Genomic DNA, 11,495 nt, shown 5'->3' on the forward strand with positions numbered 1-11,495 from the left:
GTATGGTTGCCAATGAGACAACTATCCACAAAAGACCAAAATGACACAGGCATTAACAACTTTAGGTCACCGTACGGCCTTCAACAATGAGCAAAGCCCATACCGCATAGTCAGCTATAATAGGCCCCGATAAGACAATGTAAAACAATTCAAACGATAAAACTAACGGCCTTACTTATGTAAAAAAATGAATACTGCATGCCGTATGCGCTTGACGCAAGATGGGCTTCTTAGACAGACGATGTTGTGGGTTGCTTTCAATTCTAATTATTTTCGTTTATTGTGTAGAAAATAATTAACCCCGATGGTTTTATAATTTATATATATGACATTTATTCATGTCCGAGACAATAACATCGTTTAGAAGAAGAACACAACTACAACACTTTTGATGTTACGTGCTGTAAATATTAATGTATACAAGTGCTAGGTCTGTATTAGAAACTAATATGTTGTTGTTTAATTTAGTTTTTTCCGAAGATTGTACATTGTCCCTCGTCGAATAAGTAAAACAAAAGTGACAAACACCAACAAGGTATACAAAAAGAAGATCGATTCTCTATCTGAAATAGTAATCTTCGTGTTCTTGTATATTGTATCAAATTTTGTCGGTAAAGATCTTACTTCGGATCCTCTGAAAAGTTTTGCTAATTGAGGATCTTCTAATAATCTTCTTATGAGATCTTTTGGCACATTAAACTCTCCAGGTTGTGTTTCCACTAACATGTACCTAGACTGAATAGCTGGTGGTAATTCTACTCGCGGCCAATGTTCCATCCTGTTTGGGTCAGTTGCTGTTGATAAACATAACAGTAGTGTGATTCTTTTGCCTCGGTCGTTGTCATAATTTGAATTTGTATATGAATTTTCTCTATCTAGTATTTGAATGTCAATATCTTTCACCTTTGACTTCATTCTCTCAACAAGGGTACATCTGTGTTCTGCGATTATTTGGTGTTTTATTTTATGTACTATATTTTCCTCCCCAATCAATAAGTATTTTTCCGCTTTGGGAATTAGGGCTTCCTGAAAAAACACATGTAGTATTTCAGAAACGAGATATGATTGGGTTCAATATACTTTAATGAAGGACAAAGCATATATAAATCAGTAAAACACATATGCATAATCAAACATGTAAAACATGTAAAAGGTCTTATTATCATGTGAGTACATTAATAAATGAAGTTACTATAAAATGCAAATTGGTGAATAAAGATACGATACATTGGTTACAAGCTTATGTGATTTTTAATGTCAATAACTTTTACACGTACGATGCAAAGGTGAACTTTTAAAGATGTTGGAGCATTAGTTTTATTTTAGTAATTTCTTTTTCATCAATGAAACATTTCTGAAAAATATGTTTTACAAAGCAGTACTGCATACTGAAATGAAAATGTTCGTGGGCATTATTATTACACCTGTAATGTTGTCAACATAATGCTGGTAATACATATAATTACTAGTTTATTTTTTATAACTCTAAACATATTTTTATGATTGATCGTCATCATGAACTGTTAAAGCAAACGTTTAAAAAAAAAGTGTGTACTCGAAGTGGCAATGATACAATTGTGCTCTTGACGTCTGTGTAACTAGACTGCAGTAAGCATTAGTTATGCGTAATACTATTTTGCATAAGTTGTTTGTTATAGTTATATATGCTGACGAAATGATATTACCTCTTTTTCTGAAAACCACAATACAACAGGAGGGATAACAAATACGGGCGCAACAATCACCAAATCTTCATATTTCTGTAGTTTTTCTACAAAAACAAAACGAGTAAAACAATTGATATAGTTGTTTTAGGTTATGATTCTTTTTTGTTTGTCTCTTATATTTTCGTTAATTTAGTTCATATTAATAAGTCGCGGCTAAGCGATTAAATTAAAGATACACACAAGGTTGTCATGTATCACCTTGATATATCAAAGGATTTGTGTCAAGATTTGTAGGGATAATAGTAAAGTAATGTTTAATTCTTTCAAATATTTAGTTCAATGGATTACGTACTTATCATTTCTCTAGTCATGATATACGAATTGTGTTGCATTAGTAATGATGTGGATGTTACGTTTGATTTAGTATGCATACCATCAGGATAATGATGACAATTGAAAAATGATATGGACACTACTGGACCATTGAAATATTATCAACATAACAAGTATACATAACGTCAATAATAAAAGATAGAAAGAAAAAAAATTGTTTATCAAATATTGTATTTGGAAATTTATATATATCAATTCTAAAAATATTAACAAATTCTCGTTTTGGATATATTTTAAATATTTTCCAATGTAGCAAACACACAACCTCTTTATTACTTATCATGCACTACAAAAACTATGTAAGTCCTTACCTTTCAAGTATTTTTTATTTCCTATTGAATGTCGAATCTTTGCCCTGAATATTCGAAACAAACATGCCATGGTCAACCTTAAGTATATGAGATAATCAGTTATAAACACAAATATTTTCCATACAAACTGAGCTGTGTGAGTGAACAATTTGTAAAAGTTTTGTCGACTTTATTCATCAACGAAAATAGTGGATCTACGTGTTGTAATTATGTATTTGATTTAATTGACACGGTATTAAAGTAATAGACAGATAAAATGTCTGATAATGATTAATTAAATAAACAAATATAATAGCATTATCGATCGCGAGACAGACAACGAACAAATAACATCAACTACATCTATTGTGAACAATGCCATTTCACAAAGCGCAAAACAACGACTCAACACAAATGATTTTAATTATCTATCGTATATATTTCAAGGGTTCAAATTCCCCCAACATAGAATATAAAAAAATCCGCAATAAATTCTAAATATTTACTTCTTCAAGAATATGCACTTGGTATATCACTAAACTAAACATTGAATATATGTTGTACAACAGACACCAGTTTTTCCATACCATATACAAGTTATGATAGATACAATTTGATAAGTCGCTAAAGCATTTTGTAAAATTTAGAAACTAGAAAAAATAGTTTTTATACCAATGTAAACCTAACAAAATGACACTTTTAAATTATAACATATTTATCATTTTTAGATATACGCTGTACAATACAATGAACAACAGTTTCCTTACCTTTTAATATGTTCACTGAATCAGTCAGAATGTTTAAGAACCTTTATATAGTTAATGTTCGGTTACCTGTGGTTTTTTTTTTAAATTAAAAGAAAGATTTCATTTGAGAACCTTTTTGACTAATCAAAGAGCATTGTTATGTTCATTTAGAGTATTATTAGTTATTGACTTATTTGTATGATAGTCTTCCCGAATTTGTTATGTCTGAACTTTAACTTTAAATTTAAAAATTAGCATGCTATTACTAACACGGGGGGTAACTTCGAAATTTGTTTGGTAGGGATGTGCTATTTTTGCCCCAAATAACAAACCCATTTTAATAGAACATTCACTGAAATTGAGTACCTATACTTATATACAAAATTTAAAATATGACCAATGCTTATATAAGCAATAACTCATCATCACTCCTAATTCACAAATATACCAGCTACCCTTAAGTTTTAATATAATAATTGACCATTAATAATGTAAGATTTTCAATATCATATATATATGATATGAAGATCATACTCCAAATCAATATACAGTTATCAAACGTAAATGCATTTGAATATAGGCTGTCATTAAAAAGGAGGGTCATTTTTATATAAAATCTCGCAAAATTATGACCCATATTTTTGGCACAGCCCCATATACCCAATAATAGGAAGTTAACCCCCCCCCCCTCCCACCCGTGATTACTAAATGAGACAACACAAGAGTTTATGTAAGCGATCCAGTTAGTACCTTATGGTGAGATTTAGTTTGAGAGAATATTGCATTATCATCTTAATCATCATCTACAATTATATTTCTTGACCCATATGGTCGTTACAACTTAAAGTTAAACAAAGACAAATAGTTTCTCTCTCATATTAGTTAACACAACGAAAACTATTAGAATATAGAATAATATCAATCAACCTTAAAATCAGAACAAAAGTCTATCATTGTCAATTTTGTTTGCTGATTGATACACTATCTAGGAGATCATGATTTAATGATTAGTTGCAATTGGCTTTGAAGTAAGTTTCAGTAACTGTGAATAATCGAATTTTGGTGCTTAAAGTTTATTGTGGTTTGTAAGTTGTAGGTTTTGCCTAGTGTTGATTTTTAGAGTGAAACGAATTTTAGTATATTGTACTCTTATATTGCTGTCCCCAGGTATTTGGAGATTTGTGCGCCAATAAACACATTTGGCCTTATAATTATTGTGATCTAAGGGTCACTGATGAGTCCAATGTAGACGAAACGCGCGTATGGCGTTTTATATTATATGCCTGGTACATTTAATTACTATTTACATCACTGGATCGATATTACTGCTAGTGGACGTTTCGTACCCGATGGTATCACCAACTCAGTAGTCAGAACTTCGGTGTTGACATGAATATCAATTATATTGTCATTTTTATAAATTTCCTGTTTACAAAAGTATGAAGTATTCGATATACTAAGGTTTTTTTTTATCCAAGGCAAAGATTACCTTAGCCATATTTGGCACATTTGTTTGGAATTTGCGGATCCTCAGAGCTCTTCAACTATGTACTTGTTTGGTTTTACATGTATAACGATTTTGATCAGTGCGTCACTGATGAGTCTTATCTATAAGAAACATGCGTCTGCCTTTTTAGATTATAAGCCTGTTATCTTTGATAATTATTTCACCTGTCACATTATCAATGTGCATGTCTTAAGTTAAGAGTCTGTAGTTCAGTTATTGTCGTTGAATCATATCTACTTTCTTGTTGATTGAAAAATTGTGCTTTAAGTTGCTATATTTCTTTTTTTAATTGACATTTTCATATCGGGTCCTTTTACTATCGACTATACAGCATAGTTTTTTTCGGTTTCCAATAATTTTTATTATCCAATTTATTGTAAATATGCTAGATATTTGTCTCAGTGTATTCATACCACATCTCCTTATTTTATGCTATATGAATACAGATGATTTTTAGAAGTTTAAAATTAAACATGCATTGCAAAAGATTAAAGAATAAATGACGGTAAGATTTTCAATTATCTATAAAATGTAGGTACATTTAAGCTATGCATTGATAATAATACTATAAAGATGATATCCAGATTAGGAAAGCGACGACTGGACACGCTCAACATACAAAGATACTAATTAAAATTTAGGAACTTCCTTTTGATGTGCAGTTGGGGTTGGATCCAGCCATTTTTAAAAGAGGGTTGCCAACCCAGAAAGAAAAGGTGTGATGAAAAAACATATGTCCCTTTTGAAATGCATTGATTGTTAAAATAAAAAGTTGGACCGAACCCGATCCCACCTAAGACCCGCCACCGGGCAATCCATATGTGGTCCAGAAGTAAGAATATCCGTTTTTTTAAAGATCAATGCTTTAGAATAGAAACATGAATGGGATTACATTTTTTACCTTCAACCAATGGAGTATCTAATGGACTTGTTTGATTCAAAATAGAGGCTTGTTCATAAAATGTGTGTTTTCTTTTATATCTAAAAATATCTCATTGAATAAACCACTTAAAATAGATGTAAATTTGTTGAATAGTTGTCTCATTGGTAATCCTAAACTATCTCTTTATTCGATTTAATAGTAGTGACACAGAAACGCCAAACAGTAGGTACACATGTTGCCTAACGTTGTCTGTGTACCTCATGTTCATGTATATTGAAGAAAATACCGGTGATACTACAGTAACATCACTGTTGTGGATTAGTTTTGATATCTTAGTATTTGTTTCCAAGTAATGCTGTGTATCTTTATCCAAATTTCTCTCTCCAACTTTTGCCTCTACAAAAATGGGGCCTTGACTCATACAAAACATCGAGCTATAAAAGGCCCTAAAATAGACGAGCGTAAAACCATTCAAACAGGAAAATCAACGGTCTAACCTATAAAAAATTCGAAAAACACTAATGAACCACTTCAACAAACAACAACCACTTGCATGGAGTTATAAGGTTCCTGACTTCGGACAGTAGCATATAAGAGTTATTCTCTGTAAGCATCAAAATCATGTGGAAATGACATGTCACAGAATTACTTCAAAATTTGTAAAAATGATCTAACAGTTGAGATTTACTGAAATATTCAACCAATTTCGTGTAAAATTTTGTGGTTGCTATGGTAACGACTTGAACACTTTTTGGTCAATTTTGGTAAGGAAAAAAGGCTAAAAATGTGCAATTTTAATTAGCTGAATACGGCTTTAAGAGAATAAAAAAGAAAATTGTGTTTGTTAATATGAAAAAGTATGGTTACGACATATTTAAAAATTGCATTTAAAAAAATATATTATATAGCATGTATGTCAAGAACCTAGCTCCAAAAAGGGTCAAATTCCATCTGTATTGAAAATCCAATTTTACCCTGTTTTAAAAGCTTCGAAAATTTTCAACCCAGATTTTCCCAATATGGTTAAAATAATTTTAAAATAGTTTAACCATTGCCTAATCAAAATACAAAAAATTGGGAGGAGTATATTTGAAATTTTTGCAAAATTAAATTTTTTGAAAATATGGTTCTTCGAAATTACTGTTTTTGATATTGTTACAAAAATAATATTGAAATTGACAAGAATGCTTTATTTGTCTGCAAATACTTAATCTTGATCTCAGAAAAAAATACATGTTATCAAAATTAAATATAACAACTGCTGAACTCTAAAATCTCAACTTAAAGCCCATTTTAGTTGCCCCTCTGTAGCAGGAGTAGCTTCCCCTGAATTACTCTTCAGACAAGAAGACACAAACGTTTTTGTTTTTCTACAGAAAACAATTGCAATTGTAGGACCATGACAAATGCATTTCAAAGTACGATAAACACAATAGAATGTGTTTTGTTTACCGCTCGCGGTTTAACCACAAATAAGACTGTTGAAAACATTCCCGGTGCTCTACTGAACTTGTGAAAATGAAATCATTCCAATGGTTATTGTGCTAAATTATTTTACTTGAAATTTTACAAATGATTTTTTTTGTAATGTTTAACATATTCCCAACAATTGTTCATGCAAAATGCCATTTAATAGAGGAGGGAAAAGGAAAACTCTGTGCCTGGTGTTGAGTGAATTTGGAACACACCCAACATGTAGACAATTAAAAGAAGAGATTGGGTCGAGCAGTACTTGCTGAGAACCTGATGACAAGAGAAAATGTTTTTCCTGAAATTATTTCAAGTTTGTAAGCTACCCCTACTAAATACTTAAATGATATATTTATATATATATATATATATATATATATATAGATAGAATATTTGTTCTCGCACACAGATTATTAAATTGAAAAGTGCTTTAATGCAACATTCCTAACATTTGAGAAGACTACATATCGAGGTAACTGAACTGGAACATATCAAAAAAGAAGATATGGTACGATTGCCAATGAGACAACTCCTCATAAGAGACAACTTACACAGCAATTAACAACTATATATCACCGTGAAACCTTCAACAATGAGCAATGCCCATACAACAAAGACAGCTATTATATGTTCAAAATATGAAAACCATGGCGTAATTTGTGAACCAAAAAACTTACGAAAAACAAATATGTAATACAACAACAAACGAAAACCACTACATTATAGGCTTCTTACTTTGGACATGTATATACATACCGAATGGGGTGGGGTTACACATGAAAGTGGTATCCAAACCCTCCATAAACTGGGACAATTATGTACAAAATTATCAAAGGTGCCAGGATTATAATTTAATACGCCAGACGCACGTTTCGTATACATAATACTCATCAGTGACGCGTAGATAAAAATAGTTATAAAGCCAAACAAGTACAAAGTTGAATAGCATTGAGGACCCGTGTTTCACAAAAACACACTATAAAATCATTTGAATAAGGCATAAAAACTTAGCCGTATTTGACACAACCTTTTTCAACTTTTGATCTTCAGTGCTGTACAACTTTGTACTTTTTTTCGCTTTCGATCTTTTATATCTGGGCGTCACTGGTGAGTCTTGTGTGGACGAGGCGCGTTTTTGGCGTATTACATTTTAAACCTGATGCTTTTTGTTATTCATTAATCATGTGTTTCTTTGTCTAATACGTTCTCCTATTTATTTGTATTGTAGTCCTGTAATATTATCTTGTCATTTCAATTTTATATTTAACATTGCCATAAAAGTGCGAGGTTTGACATGCCACAAAACCAGGTTCAACCCACCATTTTTTCCTTTAAAAATGTCCTGTACCAAGTCAGGAATATGGCAATTGTTATACTATAGTTCGTTTCTGTGTGTGTTACAATTTAACGTTGCGTCGTTTGTTTTCTCTTATTTTTGAGTGTAAATTGACATTGCGATAAGACGTGTCACGGTACTTGTCTATCCCAAATTCATGTATTTGGTTTTGATGTTATATTTGTTATTCTCGTGGGATTTTGTCTGATGCTTGGTCCGTTTCTGTGTGTGTTACATTGTAGTGTTGTGTCGTTGTTCTCCTCTTATATTTATGCGTTTCCCTCAGTTTTAGTTTGTTACCCCGATTTTGTTTTTTCTCCATGGATTTATGAGTTTGAATAGCGGTATACTACTGTTGCCTTTATTTTTCAGTCATTTTTTTGTGCATGAATTAGGCCATTAGTTTTCATATTTGAATTGTTTTACAATATGTTGTGATTTCAGAGCCCTTTGGAACTGACTATGACTTATAGATTTTGCTCTTTGTTGCTGGGCGTACGGTGACCTATCGCAGTTAATGTAAGTTTTATAAGGTATATTGTGGAGAGTTTTATAATTGGCAATCATACCATATCTTCCTTTTGCTATTAACTCTTCAGATGGATACAAATAAAAATACATCTAACAAATACACAAAGTGGACGTGATCGGGAACTTGTACATCTCGACGACAAAAAGACACTAAGTACAGATATGAGAGTACGTGCAGTACCTAACAGCTTGTTCAGTATAAAAGATAAAAAAAAGACGTGGAGTGATTGACTATAGGTCATCACAAGATACCAAATGACACTAATGAAATATGTAGAAATCACTCTCACAAGCAAAAAAAACCTATCTCTAAAAATTAGTTGTATTTGTTGATAACAAAATAAGTATTGATTCCAATAAAAACAATATTCAAAGATCTTGAATTGATTATCTGTTTAATTATGTAATCAACTGAAATTACTTTATCTGTTTAATAAAAAAAAACTGTCGTTCAAGTCAGATACAAAAGAAAAGTAACAAAATAAATTTGATAGTTACAACCAGCTGTGTATTTTTTTGAAATGGTATATCGCTTCGGACTTGACCTGCCTACTCGTATAGACAAACAATAAAGAAACGGGTGTTATCTGTCATTTGTTGTTTGTAACTTTTGTTTCGTATCTAATACATAGATCTAATTTACTTTCTTTATCACAACCGTGATACACTATAATCCGAAATATCGTCAATAATTTGCAAACGTTCGCAATCACTTGCAGTCAAAACTTAAAGTGAATTCAATGTTGTCATTGTCATCAATACATTTTAAACTATTTCCCAGAAAAGGCTTATCTTCTGGCTTATAGTCCGATCTGCAGATAATGATCTGAATGTTCTTATCTGTAAAGTCAAGCGGTATCACATAAAACGGAGTTGCACGACTTTCTTCTGAAACACATATTGCTTTATTTTTTTCGGATATACTTATATAGTTACATTTCCCACCTTTGGAGCTTCCAGAAATAAGTAAACTGCCGTTTTCGTCGAATTGGGGAGACTTTTTGAAGATCCACTTTCCTTCGTCAGTATATCCGCACATGTAATCGTAATCTAGTTTTTTGTTGAGGCCTTTACTTCTCACAAAGGGTACATTTTCACCGTCAAAATCTGGCCGGAGAGAAAATACTTTTTTTTCATCTGGGTCAGTCAGATATTTGATAAATGTGGGCACTGTTTGTTCCATTGTTTCAATTTGAGACTTCAAGTTGTTCTCAAACATTTCAAATTGATGCGAGCAATATCGGTAGTTAGCATTTGCTTCTGTGAAAAGGAGAACCCCCCTAAACTGTAGTATTGCAGCTTTGTCCAGGTACTGACTTACATAGTTTTCATATGTCTTTGCAGACATTGGGTTTATTCTCATATTATCATACATTCCTTTTGACCAAATTTCGAGTAATCCTTTTTCTGTAGGATTTGTAATTGTTTTTCCAATTAATACTTGATTGATGACTGACAGATCATTGAGAACACCACTATTCGTATCTAAAATTCCATTTCGCATACGTTCTACTTCTAAACTTTTGTCTTGGCTATCCTCATTTAACGAAAGTGTTTGCATGAGTTGAAACTTATGACATATGCCCATTTCGGCTTGAAAAATTCTGGTATTCAATTGGCCCCAATTTGGTTGTAAATTGAATTTGTTCGAAGTATCTTTTTTTATCAATTGTGCGTGTGATGTATTCATCTCTTTAATTTCTTTGGAATAATATGTAAACCATCCTTTCCCTTTTGCAACTTTATCTGATTGTATAGATTGTATAAATCTTAATATCGATCTTGCAGTCACAGCAGGCAGTCTTTCCAAACCATGCATTGTTATCTACAACAGTTTACAGAATGTATAATGATTATACCAATAACACTACTATTAGCATCCGTTTCTAAAACAAAACTACACAACTTGTTAATGGTATGTTTGAAATTAATTGAATAGAAAACAAAACTTTCAAAATCAAAACTTTTTAACATCTTACAGCTTTTCAATCACACGTTTTATATTTGTTTGTTTAATTTTAAGAAGTTACCTGAATAATTTAGATATTATCGTCTATCCGTTGAGTCCTGTGGCAATTGATGATACGCACTGAAAATTTTTAAAACCAACGAATCTTATTTATGAAAACAAAGTTTTAACAATTCCTTTCCTACTTCTGCGCATGTGCCATTTTTTTAAGTATGTTCACACAAAGCAAATACTGAGAATTGTCTTCCTCTTTAAAATATTCAGGTAATTTTAGTCCTTGTTGTAACAAGTTTGTATCTCCATAATATCATGTTCGATCAAGTTTGTTTTTGGTTATATTAAATTGTGTATATTTGTTACATTGACCTACAAAGTGCCTAAGTAATAGACGATGTATACATAAAGTATTGTTCAACTCTAATGTCATATGAATATTCTTAATTATTTGTTTCAAAACACCATCTAGAATGGAGTATAGTTATTTAATCATTTATATTCAATGTAATATATCATCAAAATTACTGTATACAGTGTCTCGTAAGTCTTTATAGGCTGGGCATTGATCCCTTTTTTTTATGATGTTGTTTTGAAATTTTTTTGTAGTTCAATATGTGACATTTTAATAAACTATTACTTATCGTTTATCTATACTTGATATTATAAAACATATGCATACGGAAACGGGCTCTTTGATCATGTTGTT

General features: G+C 31.5%; 1 protein-coding gene and 1 long non-coding RNA gene across 2 annotated transcripts; both read right to left on the reverse strand.

The window, feature by feature from the left end:
* Positions 1 to 304: 304 nt before the first annotated feature.
* On the reverse strand, positions 305 to 2,581 carry LOC139495604 (uncharacterized). The gene is made up of 3 exons (XM_071283889.1): positions 2,372 to 2,581; positions 1,686 to 1,771; positions 305 to 1,026 (listed from the first exon to the last, which is right to left on the reverse strand). Exons 1-3 carry the CDS (start codon positions 2,439 to 2,441, stop codon positions 460 to 462), a joined length of 723 nt encoding a protein of 240 aa, XP_071139990.1. The 5' UTR covers positions 2,442 to 2,581; the 3' UTR covers positions 305 to 459.
* A 6,620-nt stretch (positions 2,582 to 9,201) lies between these two features.
* LOC139495622 (uncharacterized) lies at positions 9,202 to 10,970 on the reverse strand. The gene is made up of 2 exons (XR_011657411.1): positions 10,854 to 10,970; positions 9,202 to 10,648 (listed from the first exon to the last, which is right to left on the reverse strand). It is a non-coding gene; the product is annotated as an uncharacterized lncRNA (long non-coding RNA).
* Positions 10,971 to 11,495: the final 525 nt, after the last annotated feature.

Source organism: Mytilus edulis, chromosome 11 (genome assembly GCF_963676685.1).
Source record: "Mytilus edulis chromosome 11, xbMytEdul2.2, whole genome shotgun sequence".
In the NCBI taxonomy this organism is placed as follows: Eukaryota; Metazoa; Mollusca; class Bivalvia; order Mytilida; family Mytilidae; genus Mytilus; species Mytilus edulis.

Bases quoted from the DNA above. Each gene is read 5' to 3' on its own strand.
- LOC139495604 (XM_071283889.1), bottom strand. From the start codon at position 2,441: ATGGCATGTTTGTTTCGAATATTCAGGGCAAAGATTCGACATTCAATA. The intron at 1,772-2,371 runs GTAAGGACTTAC...TTGTTTTTGTAG, and splicing joins AAATAAAAAATACTTGAAAG to AAAAACTACAGAAATATGAA. The intron at 1,027-1,685 runs GTAATATCATTT...GTGTTTTTTCAG, and splicing joins TGTGGTTTTCAGAAAAAGAG to GAAGCCCTAATTCCCAAAGC.